The sequence below is a fragment of the Leiobunum rupestre genome, chromosome 3 (genome assembly GCF_980474605.1).
Source record: "Leiobunum rupestre chromosome 3, qqLeiRupe1.1.hap1, whole genome shotgun sequence".
NCBI lineage: Eukaryota > Metazoa > Arthropoda > Arachnida > Opiliones > Sclerosomatidae > Leiobunum > Leiobunum rupestre.
The window spans coordinates 58,646,140-58,662,388 of NC_143386.1; the positions used below are offsets into that span (position 1 = coordinate 58,646,140).

The 16,249-nt window shown below is 39.3% G+C and overlaps 3 protein-coding genes across 3 annotated transcripts; 1 reads left to right on the plus strand and 2 right to left on the minus strand.

Moving 5' to 3' along the window:
- Positions 1–1,274: 1,274 nt before the first annotated feature.
- LOC149953198 (acetylcholinesterase-like) lies at positions 1,275–5,625 on the plus strand. Its single transcript, XM_090168801.1, has 5 exons — positions 1,275–1,366; positions 2,514–3,360; positions 4,139–4,447; positions 4,503–4,859; positions 4,936–5,625. Exons 2-5 carry the CDS (start codon positions 2,522–2,524, stop codon positions 5,147–5,149), a joined length of 1,719 nt encoding a protein of 572 aa, XP_090024927.1. The 5' UTR covers positions 1,275–1,366; positions 2,514–2,521; the 3' UTR covers positions 5,150–5,625.
- Positions 5,258–9,258, minus strand: LOC149953199 (acetylcholinesterase-like). Its single transcript, XM_090169817.1, has 4 exons — positions 8,842–9,258; positions 8,428–8,779; positions 7,212–7,974; positions 5,258–5,429 (listed from the first exon to the last, which is right to left on the minus strand). The coding sequence occupies exons 1-4, from the start codon at positions 9,256–9,258 to the stop codon at positions 5,258–5,260; spliced, it is 1,704 nt and encodes a 567-aa protein (XP_090025943.1).
- Positions 9,259–12,003: 2,745 nt separating this feature from the next.
- On the minus strand, positions 12,004–13,884 carry LOC149953200 (acetylcholinesterase-like). Its single transcript, XM_090169818.1, has 3 exons — positions 13,152–13,884; positions 12,276–13,080; positions 12,004–12,211 (listed from the first exon to the last, which is right to left on the minus strand). The coding sequence occupies exons 1-3, from the start codon at positions 13,882–13,884 to the stop codon at positions 12,004–12,006; spliced, it is 1,746 nt and encodes a 581-aa protein (XP_090025944.1).
- Positions 13,885–16,249: the final 2,365 nt, after the last annotated feature.

Below are 16,249 nucleotides of genomic sequence, written 5' to 3' on the forward strand. Positions count from 1 at the left end.
GTTTGCAAGTTCTCTCCCCACTGGTTTAAGGGGTTTTCCCCCGAGCTCTTCGGTTTCCCCTTCCATAAAAACTTGTTGAGGTTAACGGTAATAGTGAGTGTAGGGAGCTGTTGGCTCGATCGCGTGGCATGCAGGGCTTGCCACCACCCTCCTACGCATTGTAACCCGGCCACCAGAATTAATGGCTTCAAAAGTCGCATGATGACTTAGGCCTAAGGTGGTGCCTTGGGTATTAGCCTAGCTGATTATTATTATTATTATTAAGTTGAGAACTAAAACCAATCGAATGACGCCTGAATTAAATTTATATCGCGTGCCGTTGAAGAGAATTCGTCGATTCCCGGGGACCTATACGCCAGCCTCGAGGTGGGTTGGGTTTTGGTCGGGTCGGGCTTTTTAGATAAAACTTACCAGGTCGGATCGGGCTTTTTATATATTAGTGATCGGGCCTTCAAGTTTCTATTTTATTCGCAACAGCCAATCCCTATATAAAGAAAGCGAATCATTATCACGTGTTAATCATACTCTGTGCACGTTCACTAATTCTTAACCGTTTCTCAAAGAGCTCCAAGCGCCATCTACTGACAAAATTTGAATCTGGGAGGCCGCTCTAGCATTTAGTACAAGCGTATATTATAATCATAAAAAGTGCAAGTTTTTCGGGTCGGGTTTAAAATTTTTAAAATTTTGTCGGGCCGGGTCGGGTCGGGTATTCTAAATAAATAATTTTGGCAGGTCGGGTCGAGTCGGGCTTTAAAACTACCGACCCGCTACTCCTGTATGTCCGCTTCATTTCCCCAAGATCAGCGCATACGCGCAGGCCGGTGCCAATTGTATAAGCCGGAGACTCGTGAAAAAAATTACAATCTGTAATTTGGGTCCTTTTATAAAACCTCTCCAAGCAGTACCTTAACTGCCCCCGGGGCATTTTTTGGCGTTTGAAAATATTAATTTCATCCAACAAAATGTTGTCTAACGCAGGTAGCCATTAAAGTAAAAAGATTTTTTTAAATTACCGACTTGAAATTCAGTGAAATAATCGTAACTAAAACGTATAAAGTTTGAAAACCGTAAAAATGAGAGCGTTATTTACTGTTTTTTTAAATGATAATATATATGACCTACTCCCAAGTAATTTGTCCAAAACAGACCAGTTACGATTTGAACTTGACTCGTATTTATTCCTCAGAATATAATACCGCGATCAGACGTTGCCAGCAGATATTGCAATTTATCCTTGACACGTCGTTGGCTTTAACTAGTTTTATAAACTTTTCTTTCGGGAGTCGCAAACGGTGTTTCGTAGCTCACCCAATCAATATCTTCAGCGAAACTCAGGGAATAACAACTTCGAGAATACCTTGAGGTAACGTTATTTTATTTTTTGACTAAAAAAATAATTATTATTATCATTATAACTTATACCTATTTCACTACAAAATGATATGTAGTTAATTATATTAATTTTTATTCAAGTTCAAGGTTTATTTTTAATATAGTAGTAGCAATTAAACAATTATAGTCTTTTAAACGTGATATAGAGATATTTAAATGAGTTGAATCCACTGCATAAGTGCGGTATAATATGATTAAGAGTTAATTAGCCTTTTCAATATACACGATTTTCTTTTGTAAAAACAGAAATAATTTAGTTAGCAGACGAAAATTCCGCAGTGAAAAAGTTAATTATGGTATTTTTGATAGCCATCTAAGCTTATACTTTTCTGATTAAAAAGCAAACAAGCCTGCGCTATGAAGTATGCGCTAGGATGGTAGTCGTACCAGAAGATAATGCTACACTTCCATATTTCGGTGAAAGTAGCTTCTTCAATACGTTTTTAATTGGGACATTTCTTATATAGAAGTTGCATATTGCCCTTGAAGTTCTACATATTATAGGTCAAACCGGTCATGTTTTTTAAATCGTTCATTGCCTATTGCGTAAATATTAATACATAAGTTTCTATTTAATTCGTGAAATTTATAAAATATAGGAGTCTTTATATACAAACCAAGAAAATATGTTTATCTGTTTTTTTTTGTAAAAAAAAACAAAATATAAACTTTAATTTAAGACTTTCAAGTTAACTCCTATATAATTTTTAAGGATATGCAACTGTATTTATAATAGTTGTTTGACAAGTTAGAAGATTAACTTCGCTAAGAAGTAGCGCTTGTACGTTACGAAACTAGCTTGAGCAGGTGGATAGAAGATAGGAGGAAAACTGAAATAATTGTAGACCAACATTATAGTTATTTGACATTTATACGGACGAGGATATTTAAAATTATCGGCTAGGATAATACCCAAGTCAGATAGCTATTTTAAAAGCCATTACTTTAGGTTTTATGAAAGTTTAATTCAAAAATATCAAAATCTATTGTTTTTTTATCATGATAGTCGTTTGAATTAGGAAATCTACACCTATAGCGAAAAGAAATTTAAATAAATTTTAGGTGGCCTCCACAATTAACGAAAGAAACGAAAACCGTCATATTTTTCTCGTTTACAGATAGAAGCATGACGCGTCTTAAAAAGGTCCCCGCGTGGATGTCCTTATTGTTGGGTTTGGTCGCGTTGTCCACGTATTGCGACGCCGAAGAAACGATAGTGACCACCAAATCAGGTCAGGTGCGCGGAAAAACGGTGAAAGCTATAAACGGTAAAGTGATCCACCAGTATTTGGGTATTCCATTCGCCACGCCGCCTGTCGGCGATCTGCGTTTCCGTCATCCGCGGCCCGTGGACCCCTGGGACGGCGTCCTCAACGCCACGGAACTGTCCCCTACTTGTACGCAAAAGCAGTTCCCAGGCGAGAAGTTGGTCAAGTTTCTTGCCATGTTTGCCACGACCACCAGGCTATCCGAAGACTGTTTGTATCTCAACGTTTACGTTCCGGAAACTCGAAGTGGCAAATTGAGCGTGATTGTTTACATTTACGGTGGTGCCTTTTCGGTAGGAAGCTCATCGGCCACGATTTTCGACGGCAGCACCATCGCGGCTGAAGAGAGCGTCATCGTCGTCAACTTCAATTACCGCGTGGCTTTGTACGGTTTCCTGTACATGGACCATCCTGAGATGGACGCCAATAACGGTTTGATGGATCAAGTAATGGCTTTGAAGTGGATACACGCTAATATCGCCAGTTTCGGTGGTGATCCCAATTCTATCACCTTACTAGGGCAAAGTTCCGGAGCGGCCACTATCGGATTCCACATTATCTCGAATATGTCCAATAATTACTTCAACAGAGCCATCTTGCAAAGTGGTAACCCAGTTTCGGAGTGGGCCGTGCAGACCAAAGAGGAAAATTTGGCTTTTGGAAAGAAATTGATCGAATATATCGGATGTCCTCATCCGTAAGTACTTTTTATTAAATGGTCTTAACATTCGCAATTGATATGATGATGTCTTCATATATTTCAAAGATTTCATACAAAAACACGGTTATTAGACCAAAGTATATTTTTAATGAATGCTCAAGTCTAACGAGGTGTAGGGAGCTGTTGGCTCGCGTGGCTTGCAGGGCTTTCCACCACCCTCTTACGCATTGTAACCCGGCCACCTGAATTAAAGGCTTTAAAAGTCACTCGATGACTTAGGCCTAAGGTGGTGCCTTGTGTATTAGCCTAGCTGATGATTATTATTAATAATTCGTTATCACATATCAACTAATCTTGGAATTGGTAATATCACTAATCTTAAAGAAACTAGTTGAGACTTAAAAAATATTGTAAAAAAAAATGAAGTTTACACATACGCCGCGAGTGAGCTTGGCGCTGTGTATAACTTCGAGTTAACGATGGGAATTAATATCCTTCAACCGCAAATTTTTGCTTGAGACCAAGGTCAATTGAAAATTAAAAAGCTTTAATAATAAAAATTTATGCTATCTTCGGCCAAATCATTGAACATAAAATTTTACTAGGGTACTAGCTTCGTTTGAGAAGGTACTGAATTTGAAATTTGAGGTCCAAAACGCGTTTTCCCTTGTATTTATCAAAGTAACCTGTTAGTCAGTCTGCCAAACAGAAAGGATAAACTACTAGCTTGTCCACAGTTGCTGGAGTATAGGGTTTCGTCTAAGTGTACGAAGTTTAAGCCTTAATGTTCTTGTTGTTGGTTGGTGCTTCGCAGAGACAACTTGACGGCAGTGGTTCGCTGTTTGAAGGAAGCTGACAATATGGAGTTGATGAAATCCGAACCCGCCCGGGATTACGACACCGCCATCTTTAGACCGGTTATTGACGGCTTCTTCCTCGTGGAAGATCCCAACGAGTCCATGAAAAACGGACGCTTTAAGAAGGTGGACATCATCACGGGGCTTAACCGCGACGAAGGAACTCCCTTCTTGATTGGATTGATGCCGTTTGTGTTCAGCTTTCTGGGCGATACGGTTGAACCACACCTACAGGACTTTCAAATGTTGGTTCCAGAAACGTTAAGGTATAATTTACCACGTGTAAAAAAATCCAAGAAATTAATGGAGAGTTTTTGGTAGATACGCCGCACCGGCTGTTCTAAAAGCGGTCTTGTTCGAATACACACCATGGAAGGACAAAAACGACCCCAAAAAATTGCTGACCAGTTGCAATAACATGTTTTCCGACTATTACTTCAACTGCGGTAACAACGAAATGGCGCGGTATTTTACCGAAGCTGGTCGGAAGGTCTACCAGTACTTTTACGTCCATTCGAGCGCCAGTTTGAAGAGTCCCAAATGGATGGGTACCTTCCACGCCGCCGAACTACCCTATGTTTTCGGACAGCCCCTCCACCCGAAAAATAAATTCACCTCCCAGGAGAAAATATTCAGTAAAAGGATCATGAGGTATTGGGCCAATTTCGCCAGAACTGGGTAAGTAATTGTATTTAAAGTACTTCGTTTGAAAAAAAAGAGTTTATTTAAAAAACTAAAAACCTTTAATTTACAGAGATCCTAACGCGTCGCCCACTGGCGAAGAACTTATTTACTGGCCTCAGTACAAGTTGGACAACAGGGAAGCTTTGGTCTTAGCGCCCAACTCGACCGCGGTCATGACCAATTACAGGCTAAAACCGTGCGCGTTCTGGACAGAATTTGTCCCGTACATCGAGAACTTAGTCAAATTGGGACCACTCGAAAAAAGAAAGCAAAAATGGTATTGAAGGTGGTGCGCGAACTAAGGTTGAAAACTGTTTCCTTCTTCGTTACTGTCCGTGTGTTCGTGTGTCCGTGTGTTCGTGTTCAATGTTCGTCGGAGCTTCCGCGATCGTTCACTCTTTCACTCTGGAGTTCCACAGGTCACACTGACCGTTTCTACTGGCCACCATGTACGAGCGGGGTGCTAGAACAAAATATTCCTCCAAGCTCCTGTTGCGCCGCTGTTGAGTGCTCAGCCATTCGATGTGGTGCGGCTCACCTTTCACGTCATTCGAATTAGGGTTCCTGTCCACGTTTATAAAACAACGAATTATTTCATTTCACATTTTCTGTATTTTCAACTTCATTGGTTTTTTTTTATTCAAGGAAGAAAGGGCTGATTTGAGTCTGAGAAGACCGCGAGCCCGGCGAAACACCATCTGATTAATCAGGGCGAGATATGTGTAACGGCCACGCCAACGGGGGGATACGTGGGGACAGGGGTGGGGACACCCGTGGCGGAAGTATTCCGACCACCCGTTGGGGAATTGGTAGTCGTCCTCACACGACCATCCACAAACTCTGCCTCCCGGACGCCTGGGATTACAGGAGTGAGCCACTACTCCCGGCAACTTCATTGGTTTTGTTATATTACGTGTAGATAATTAATAGGTCTTTCTATAAAGTAGCATTGGCCTTCTTGTTTTGACGTTGCTGCTGCGTCACGGGTTACGTATCGATGACGTTTTACTACGAAAAGCCCTAGACATAAGGGTAAATTCGACGGTAGAATTGTACTATTGGGGATCCGCCGCAATTTTGTTTTTTATTTTATTTATTTTTGAACATTCAATGGATAATACAATTTTATTAAAAATAAACCCCCGCTTTTCGAGAAACATTGAGTATTTACGTTATATTTCCAATTTCAGTTATATTCCAATTTCATAAATTCCGCTTTACTTTTCTGCTAACTTTTTCTTTGAGATAGGTCTAGTAGAACACGCGAAACACACTAGTGGTGTACAGACATTACGAAAACATGGTAAAAATAGTCTAACCTAACCTAACCTAACCTATGAGACGATTAAATTGGTTAGGTTAGGTTAGGTTAGGTTCAATATATTATCATTATTATTATATCATTCTATATTACAACAAAGATATCAAATCGTAGTAAAGTTCAAAAGTAGTAATACTACCGTCATGTACCCTACGATATATAAAAATTTATAATTAGGACCCAAATTGCGCTGTATATTCTACATATATTAGGAAATATAACGGAATGTATGAATTTGGAAATATAACTTAAATTCTCAATGATTCTCAAAAAGCGGGGGTTAATATTTAATAAAATTGTATTCTCCAAGGAATGTTTAAAAAAAAGAAATAAAAACAAAATTTCGGCGGATCCCCAATAGTACAATTTTACCAATTCGACGAGGCACCGAGGTTTTAAGTATAAACTGAATTGAACTTCTACGTATTTCGTGACGAATGAGCTACATAAAAACCAGTTCAGCAAGCGTAGCTTATTTTATGGAAAGGCATATTTACCTAATATTCGCCCGGAAATTTTCAAACGATTCTAAGGCACTTTAATTGCTTTTTGAATCATAACAATTTTTTCACGCTCAAAATTAATTTTAATTATATGCAATAGTGTATTGTTTGCTTACGGCTATATCTCGGGTTATATATACTGTTATATAAGATTAAATTAAAAAGGCTCGAGGCTATCTCAAATTAAAGGCTTGATGCCAATAAAACTAATGTTTACAACAAGCATTTCATATATTATTATTACTTTTTAACTTACCAAATTTTTTATGTGCATAATTGTAGACTATTAATTAAGTCAAAACTTATACTAATGGCAGCTGTTTTGTCTGACATAATCGTTAATCCCACAACTATCAAATGTACGTCAATAAAATTATTGTTTTTGTTAAATTCATTTTTCTCTCTCGTAAAATTCGAAGAACGTTTGCCAAATTTTATACTCATTACTGGTAATTGGTGGGTTAATTAAATTATAAAGAAACTATTATTATTATTATTAATCAAATAAATTTAAAAGCGCACCTTGAGCGGGCGTAGTTACTCCAGTATCGCATCAAACGTTTGCTGAAGTCAATTTCTTCCGTGGGAACATGACCACCCTTGCTTAGAGGAAGTCCAAAGATGATGGGTAACTCAGAGCCGTGGTAGACCCCCGCCCATTTGGGAGTCAAAGTACTCGGCTGCCTGTAATTGTAAAGGTAAGAGTACACTTTGAAGTTGGAGTTAGCGTAGACGTCCAACAGCTCTTGCAGGCCGCAAAGTACGTATCCGTCGGTTACAACTCGAACTAATTTTTCCATAGACATCTTGGGATAAGTCTGGTTGTAACGTTTCTCCAAAGACCCTAAGAAAGATGCGGATTTGTTGGGGGATATCAATTGGATCAAGTCTCTGAAGTCCTGGTATTCCGGATGAATATCGGACATGGCGAAGTTGTATTTTCCGGGCAAGAAGGACAGGACGAACGTGACGCCTTCGCTTCTGGTAAATCCCCCCATAATGTCGACGTTCTTGGTTAGTCCTTTCTGTAGCAAATCTGAGGGGTTCTCTTTCAGGAAGTCTCCGTCGACGACGGGCCGGAAGACCTCAGTGGCGTATCCCTCCGCCGGTTCGCTCAGAATGACGTCCATGGCGTCGGCTCCCTGCATGCATTTGAGGATGGTGGCCGTCTCCTGGCTGGTGTCGCAGCCCAGATTCTTGGCCAGTTCCAGAGCCAACTGGTCGTTCGTTGCTTTCTTGTTCGTGGCGAATTTTGACGTGGGACCCCCGCTTTGCAAAATAGCCCCTAATAATTGGATAAGATCGTATTATTATCTTCAGGTTGGTTTTTTTCTAGGAAAATGACGAGACTCAACGAAAGTATTTCTTTTAAAGAGTTCCCCCAGCCTAGTAATTAAGAGGGAGAAATTAGTGCCCCTCCCAAACCCATGGAGGAAGAATCGACCTAGAACGGAAGAGTACCCGATAGATTCGTCTGGTCTGCAGCGCGATTCTGTGGTGGATGGGAGATAATGAACCTAATGTCCAGATTGGCTGAATAGAGACGCGTGTTTCTCCCCTATCGTGGCTGGTGAAGCCCTCTAGGGCTTTAAGTCACTAGAACACCAAGGTCGCGACAGTGAGAGGTAACATTTCAAATCTTCATCTAATACATTTTTTGCGTCAACACTCGCCGTCATGACGTGGAAAAATCAATATTTATACAAATTATTAATCCGAAATTCAAGTTAGAACTAACCCTGAAAATAATCCCAGCTGGCCGGGGATAGCAAATGGAAACCAACGCTGGCCGCTCCGGCGCTCTGTCCGAAAATGGTGACTCTCTGAGGATCGCCCCCGAAGAACTGCACATTCCGCTTCAACCACAATAAGGCCATTCTCTGATCGAAGAGGCCGGCGTTGCCAGTCACCGTCTTATCATCCAGCGACAGGAAGCCCATCGAAGCCAGTCTATAATTGACCGTCACTACAATGACGTCTTCCTCCGAGGCCATGACGGAACCGTCGTATCCGGGACAAGCCACGGAGCCGAAACTGAAACCGCCTCCGTGGAAGTACACCATTACCGGCATCTTATCTTCCGAGTTATCCTGGTGGATCAAATCAGTCAATTACTTCTTAATTAGATACGAAACATTTATAAATACTATACCCATGTCTTGCCACGGTCGTCGTTGCCCCTGTGGTTGGGTACCCATAAGTTAAGGTAAAGACAGTCTTCGCTGAGTGTGGTCGTCGGGATGTAGTCCGAGAAACCCGGAATGTACTTGAGGTAAGGTAATATCCTCTGTACGCACGTGTTGGGTAAGTCGTGAGCCCGCAGCACCCCCTGGTGCTCCTCCACTGGCCGGGGTGGCTTAAAGCGAAGCTTCCCCAAAGGGGGTTGGGCGTACGGAACACCTAAGTAAGCCACTACGGTTTTACCACCGTTACTTAACTCCAACAGTTTTCCTTCTATAGCGCCTTTATTGGTTTTAACGATTTGCGGGCCGCTGTCGTTCGGGGCTGTTGATTCCAGGTAATGTAATTGTACATACAGTACCAGGAAAATACTAATTAAATATTTCATGGCACGATTTTTAATCGTTATTTATTTTTAATTGACACACCTGAAATATGAATAATTTATAAAATAAATTTTAACATTAAGGGTGCGCGAGTTTTAATAAATGACATTAAAATAATCTTAAAATTAACATTTTCCATTTCCCAGTCTTTATTTAACAATCAGAATTATCCCGACATTTGATTTAATTTTGATATATTATTACTTAATAATTATCACTTACTTTGTTGATGAATAACGTGTTCCTGTCGAAGTTAGGACCTGATATTTTGTTTTGACTGCTAACTACTGTTCAATTTCAAAATCCTTAACGAGGAATCTATTGCTCAACCTTGTTGGGTAACCTCCAAACCTAGTTAAACCGTTACCCCGACCTCAAAATGGTCAAATTATTCGAACGTACAAATATTAAGACGAAAAAATATAAGACGATATCTTCAGCGGGAGTCGCGCAGAAATTCACTTCGAAAAGTGAAACTTTTAGCCAAGCAAGCGCGCTATATCGGTATGGTTATTTTTAAATGTTTCCTTTTAAGGTATAAATAATTACGAGCCCTATTTAGGCGGGTATTTTTATCAAATTGAGTTGGTACTGTTAAAGAAGTAGGTTATCTTTTTTTCGCTTATTGAATAATCACGATGCTTAGCGTCCGATTTACTCTCATTCGATGTTGATACAAAATATACTGGACAGGAAGTTTTAAATTGGTGAAACCATTTTCCTCTCGTAGAAAGTGAAAACGTTTCGCGCTTTGCTAAATTTATTAAATATATGGTTGAAGAAATCTTTTTTTTACTACGGAGAAAATTTATTTTAAGTTTCCTTATATGCCCGGATTATTTAAAGTATACCAAGATTGAGGTACTAGATTTATTTAATCGTCTTTTATAAAAATTAGCTCTGGTGTTGTTCGCAAAATGATGACAATGTAGAACATCACGAGAAATGTAGAAATAGTTTTGCAAATACTTCATAAATACGCGACATAAATAAGTAAATATTCTTTACGCAATGTAATTTTGACATTCTTCATCATTAGATGGATACGTTTGGTATTTTTTTGGGAAGTGATTTGGTTTAGTAACGTCCTAAGTGATATAATAAACGTAAGTACGACACTGAACGATTTAGGTTCATGGTAGCTAGGAGCAACAAACACAAGAGAACGCAGCTAGTCTTCAAACACGATAAGGCAGTGTTGTGTACAAATTTCATTGGACGAGCCTTTACGCTGAATGTTTTACGGGCGGGGGGGAAGACAATTTCCGAATTTTCCCCTTCCAACGGCAGCAGACGCTAAAGCGTCTAACCAATGGAAACTGTACACAAGAAAATAGACGACTTTTGACGGGTAGTCACACCATACTCTCTTTGCCAAAATTTCTGCCAGGTTAATATGATGGCGATCAATACGAATGAAAACGAGTTTTAATCGCGTCCGAAGATGTAAAATTTAGGGAACCAATGAGATACCAACCTGATTTTATATTTTAGGGTAACGAGTTTACTGTTAGAACGTGAGGGGCGGATTGAGGGCGAATATATATTTTTAATATCATTTATATAGTCATTGGTGTTGACTATCATTAAAAAATTGGGGTAATAGCATGTGTCATACTTTTTTTTTAAATGTTACTTATGGTAACGTCAAACACACGGAACAGGTTATGGGGATAGTTGAAGGCCTCATAAAAGCGAAAACACGCGCAAATTGAAATTTTTTCCTTAAATTTTTTCTGACAACCTTGAATGTATATTCCTCTCTGTCTAGAAATTACCATCATGATAAACACTTACCTTCTTCAAAATTGTCTAATTGAAATAATTTTTAGAAATATTATTAATATAAATGCAAGTGGTAAACGTGTTCAGCGAATGTTTTGAGGTTATTACTTATAAACCGTTTATTTTAAAACGTCGACCATAACGAAATATATTAAGTTAACATAGTGGGGAGACTAGATGTAATCAGAGGCTTATAATTTATGTTTGAGGAGGAAAGTATACAGCTAATCTTATTCGCTTGAAACATGAACCTTCGCAAGCTCCCGCTAATTTTTCCAAATTAATTTAAAAATATTTCGGTGCCAAATATTTGCATTTTAGATCGTTAAATGTTTTCTGTCGCGTATTCATGGAAAAGGAGTGTGGGATATACTCAGGGCCGTAACCAGGGGGGGCACTCGAATAACTATAAATGTGAAATATTTGTCGAACCATCGCAACCATAGTCTATAAATCTCTCTTCGTCTACCACTGATCGACTGCCCATTTAGCATTGCACGCAAAGACGTATTTAAGGGGGAGGGGGGTATGCCTTATAAAAATCGGTGAAACTTCCGTCAGCACCCCCCCTTGAAATTTTCCCTCGAAACCCCCCCTGAAATAAAATCCTGGATACGCCCTTGATTGCACGACAGATTAAAACATGATAATTTTCATCAATTTAAAAATATACATTGCTCATACTACGCTACTAAAAACAGTGCCCTACTAGTGCCCTACTCAAATTTTGAGGCTGGTTACGGCGCTGGACATATTGCTTATTGTACGAAGAAAATAAGATAAATGTTGATAAAATTTTAACACCATTTTCGACAAGAACTGCCTAGGGCCTACGTAAAACAGAATCAGGCCCTGAAGATACATATTTCATTAGTACGCTGGCTACTTCTGATTTAACGAAGACCTTCTTAATGGTTTTAATATTAAAAGTGATAGCGATACGAACTCCCATCTCAGCTAAATTAATCCATTCTCCAATCTTTCACAGTAAGGTTCATTTCCTTCATGAGTTGGGGAATTAGTTCATTGATGAACAAACAACTTTGATGTCTGTAGTTCCAGCCAATTTTAGTACCGTTGGGCTCGAGTACTAAGTATTCTTCGTTTTTCGGGGTGTATTCCGGCCACTGAATGTCCTCCGTCTTCCCGGAAGGAGAGATATTCGGGTTGCTAAAAGTAGGTACAACGTTCGGTTTGGGCTTCGACGTTTCTTAAGGTAAAGATTTTCACTTACCCCGTCCGGGCGAAGTTGCCGTAATAGCGCGTGACTCTCTTGGTGAAGGTGACATCTTGAGATAGCACTTTGCCTTCGTGAAACTGATTCCGGACGGTGTTAAGGGCGTGCCCGAACGTGATGGATAGGTCCGATCCGTGGAACACTCCCACCCACTTATCGAACGTCAACCAAGATAGCTTATAGTTGTAAAGGTACGTGTAGACCTTCACTTCGCTGTTTCGGACCAGGTTCAGGTAGGGCTCCGCGAGACGTTTCATCGGACAGACGAAGAATTGGTCGTTGAGCATTTTGATCAAAATGTTTATGACATAATCGGGATTATCGCTAACCTCTAAGCCCGTGTATAGGTATTCGACCATTGTGGCAAAACCGGGGTGTTGTCTGACATTGCTATTCATATCTAACAAGCTTCGAATGACCTCGTATTTTGGTTTGGGGTGCGAGGACAAAAAAGGTACGTCCATGGGTAGGATAAGCGACACGAATAAAGAGCTATCGTCGTGGAGGACCCCGGTGATCAGGTTACACCTTTTCACTTTTCCCTGACGGTATAAATCAATAGGGTTCTCCTTCAACCATGTTCCATCCACGACCGGAAGAAAAACCGCCGAGGTGTATCCAAAACTGGGTTCGTTGTTGACAACCTTTTGAGCTTCGACCTTCTGAAGACACTCGACCGTCTCTCGTACCGTGTCTCTTACGCATCCCAGGTTTTCAGCCAGCTTGGCAGCCTGTCGGTTGTTCATATCTCGGGGAGCCAGAGACCAATAAGTGTTTATAAACCCGCTTTGTAAAATCGCTCCTGCGTAAAGTTATTTCGTGTCAGGGTGAGGCTCAACGATAGTGGAACACTGACAAAAATGAAAGACTTACCTTGAAAGTAATCCCAACTAGATGGCACCACCAAGTGAAAGTTAACCGAGGCGGACCCGGCGCTTTGGCCGTAGATGGTCACCTTCCCGGGGTCACCGCCGAAATCAGCCACGTTCTCGTGGACCCATCGCATGCCCATTTGTTGATCCGCTAGTCCGGCGTTGCCCGGGACTTCTCGATCACCCATCGATAAGAAACCTAACGAAGAGAGTCGGTAGTTGACGGTGACCACAATGACGTTCTCTTCGGTGGCGAAGACTCCACCGTCGTACGCGTAAGTCGCGATTGATCCCAAGTTAAACCCACCTCCGTGGATGAAAATCATCACTGGAAGTTTGGATGCCACCTTCGATCCGAAATTTGGTCGATCGGGTATCCACATATTCAAGTACAAGCAGTCTTCGCTCGCATTGGTCGTGCTAATATATGGTCTGGTAATTTTTAACAGTTTAAACAGTTTCAAGGACTTTTGCACGCAAAAGTTGGGTAAGGTCGTCGCGTCTTTGGTACCATTCCACGGTTCCGGCGGCCGGGGGGACATGAACCGTAACTCTCCCAACGGTGGTTTCGCGAATGGAACGCCGAGAAATTCAATGACGTCCTTACCACTCGGTGCTTGAGAGCGGCGCCCTCGGAGTGAACCGTACTTTGTTCGGACAATGACATTACATCGACATTGCAGCCAGCAAATCGTGCATATTACAAAGAAGAGCGCTAGAGCTGTACGCAACATCTGGGACGTTTAATCGCAGTTGCTTTACTGTATTAGAATGTCCGCGCGATTACCTTTCTTCTACAATGAATGCTGCAATCAAATTGCAGAGAAGAGATTGAATATTTCTATTAAATCCAAGGGCGCTTCCTAAGGAAATTATATTTAATAACCTTCAAATTAAAGAGGAAATTTTGACCACAAACCCAAATTTCAATTACGTTTAGAAGGAATAGAACACCCATTTTATGATTTCCCATTTCGCTCGGTATTGTATTTGTTATACGTAATACCATAAGTCTATCATATTATTCTATAAGTTTGTCCCTTTGGGGAATATTTTACATCGCAAGAAGAAAATCTCCCCCTAGCGAGGCGCTGTCAAAGTCTACGTGTGACGCGTTGCAGGGTTGGCAAAAAACCGGATGGTTTTTTGCTGGTTAAAACCGGGTTTTATAGGTTTAACACGGATTTTTCCAAAAATAATAATATATGCGTTTTTTAACTTATTTCTAGCCCTTTTAAGCACGTAAAAATAGTGAATCGTCGTCTGCTTATAGTTCCTATCTCTCAATTTCTTGTATTTTTGAAATTTTAGGAAAACCCGGATTTTATTGTGGATTTTTTTAAGTAGTTTAAACTAGTTTAAACCGGTTGGATTAAACCGGACTGGTATCCACTTTGCCAACCCTGACGCGTTGACAAGCGGACGCAAAACGGCGACGAAGTCCGTAATGCAGTCCGTCTTGTGAATAGCTCTCAGTAAAGGTTTTGCATGCTAAGAGTAGGAAGTATCACACTTAAGTAATAATATTATACACTTATGGTAATACGAAGAACGAATTGAAGTCTCTGAGACTTAAGATCTGTATGCAGCGCAGGTTTTCAAAACTAAGTTATTTTAGTTACTGAATCAACTATCCGCCTGGTAAACATTTTTTAATTAAAATTTGTTATATGTGCTATAAAACGTCTATAATTAAATATATATTAATAAAATATTTTTTTAATAGTTAATGTAGAGTTTTCCATAATTAAAACCAAAAATGAGTTGCTGTAACAATCAAAAGCTTTAAATATTTTGCATATTGAAATAAACATTTTCTATAATACGATTTGAACCTTTATTCGGTCATTCAACGAGAAAAATATCCAAGCTCTGGAGCCTCGACAATTTAGGTGGTAAAAGTATAAGATATTCAAGGTTCTCTGGGAACTGAATAATTTCTTCTAATTTCTAAATTATTTAAATTTACGTTAAAACAAAATAATAACACATATTATCAACTTTCTACATTATTTAAAATTACGTTAAAACAAAATAATAACACATATTATCAACTTTCTAAATTATTTAAATTTACGTTAAAAAATAATAACACAGATTATCAACTTTCTAAATTATTTGAAATTACGTTAAAACAAAATAATAACACATATTATCAACTTTCAAAATTATTTAAATTTACTTTAAAAAATAATAACACATATTATCAACTTTCTAAATTATTTGAAATTACGTTAAAACAAAATAATAACACATATTATCAACTTTCTACATTATTTGAAATTACGTTAAATCAAAATAATAACACATATTATCCACTTTCTACATTATTTAAAGGTACGTTAAAACAAAATAATAACACATATTATAGAAAAATGCTAGGCTGTGCTGAGGAAAATGGCAAGAATTTGAGAAGATGGTAGGTGGAGTTCCAAGATTGTGGACTTGGGGTAGCCGCTTTCATTTTCCGTCTTCTTAAAAGTATCAATTGTTAAAAAGTCGAAGCCTTTCGTAAAAGTGATCTCCCTAGTTTTAGCCCCTGTTCATTATAATGTATCTTAGGAAGGTGCTATCTTTTCCATTGCCATAAAGAAAATAAGGATTTTTAAGATTCCGACTGCCGAAATGTTCAGTGTCACTTAAATTTTTAAGCTTCGGTTCTTTATTAAATCCAATAATTTTTTCCAATCTTCAAAATTAGATTTCCTACGTATACATGTATAAAATAATAGTAGTCTGACCTAAACAAGTTCTTTATGAAATCAACGGTTTAATGTTTAAATGGTTTTGTACAATTTTGTGAACTGTAAATGAACGTAGATCCTGTTCATCACTTTCAAAGGTGCACATAATCGTTTGAAACATTCGGGCCAAATTACACGTGACTCCACCCCTTCCGTTACGTGTTTCACGTACATCCTTCCGAAAACAGCTCTTTCTATAATTTTTTTACGCTTATCCAACTTGTTAAAAGTAGAAGTATAACACGTTGCTCTTACGTCACAAGACTGAGCTTTGGTAGAATTATCTTAGCACGCGCGATTTGGAATATAGGAAGCTCCTCGTGATTCGAGCGCGCGCTCGTCGTGTTGGAAAAGG

What these genes read in the sequence shown, in the direction of transcription:
- LOC149953198 (XM_090168801.1), top strand. Translation starts at nt 2,522, where the DNA reads ATGACGCGTCTTAAAAAGGTCCCCGCGTGGATGTCCTTATTGTTGGGT. An exon ending in TATATCGGATGTCCTCATCC is followed by an intron (nt 3,361 to 4,138) that starts GTAAGTACTTTT and finishes GGTGCTTCGCAG; the next exon opens with AGACAACTTGACGGCAGTGG. An exon ending in TTGGTTCCAGAAACGTTAAG is followed by an intron (nt 4,448 to 4,502) that starts GTATAATTTACC and finishes AGTTTTTGGTAG; the next exon opens with ATACGCCGCACCGGCTGTTC.
- LOC149953199 (XM_090169817.1), bottom strand. Translation starts at nt 9,258, where the DNA reads ATGAAATATTTAATTAGTATTTTCCTGGTACTGTATGTACAATTACAT. An exon ending in CAGCTGGGATTATTTTCAGG is followed by an intron (nt 7,975 to 8,427) that starts GTTAGTTCTAAC and finishes TCCAATTATTAG; the next exon opens with GGGCTATTTTGCAAAGCGGG. An exon ending in AGTAACTACGCCCGCTCAAG is followed by an intron (nt 5,430 to 7,211) that starts GTGCGCTTTTAA and finishes AAACGTGGACAG; the next exon opens with GAACCCTAATTCGAATGACG.
- LOC149953200 (XM_090169818.1), bottom strand. Translation starts at nt 13,884, where the DNA reads ATGTTGCGTACAGCTCTAGCGCTCTTCTTTGTAATATGCACGATTTGC. An exon ending in TAGTTGGGATTACTTTCAAG is followed by an intron (nt 13,081 to 13,151) that starts GTAAGTCTTTCA and finishes AACTTTACGCAG; the next exon opens with GAGCGATTTTACAAAGCGGG. An exon ending in GGCAACTTCGCCCGGACGGG is followed by an intron (nt 12,212 to 12,275) that starts GTAAGTGAAAAT and finishes ACCTACTTTTAG; the next exon opens with CAACCCGAATATCTCTCCTT.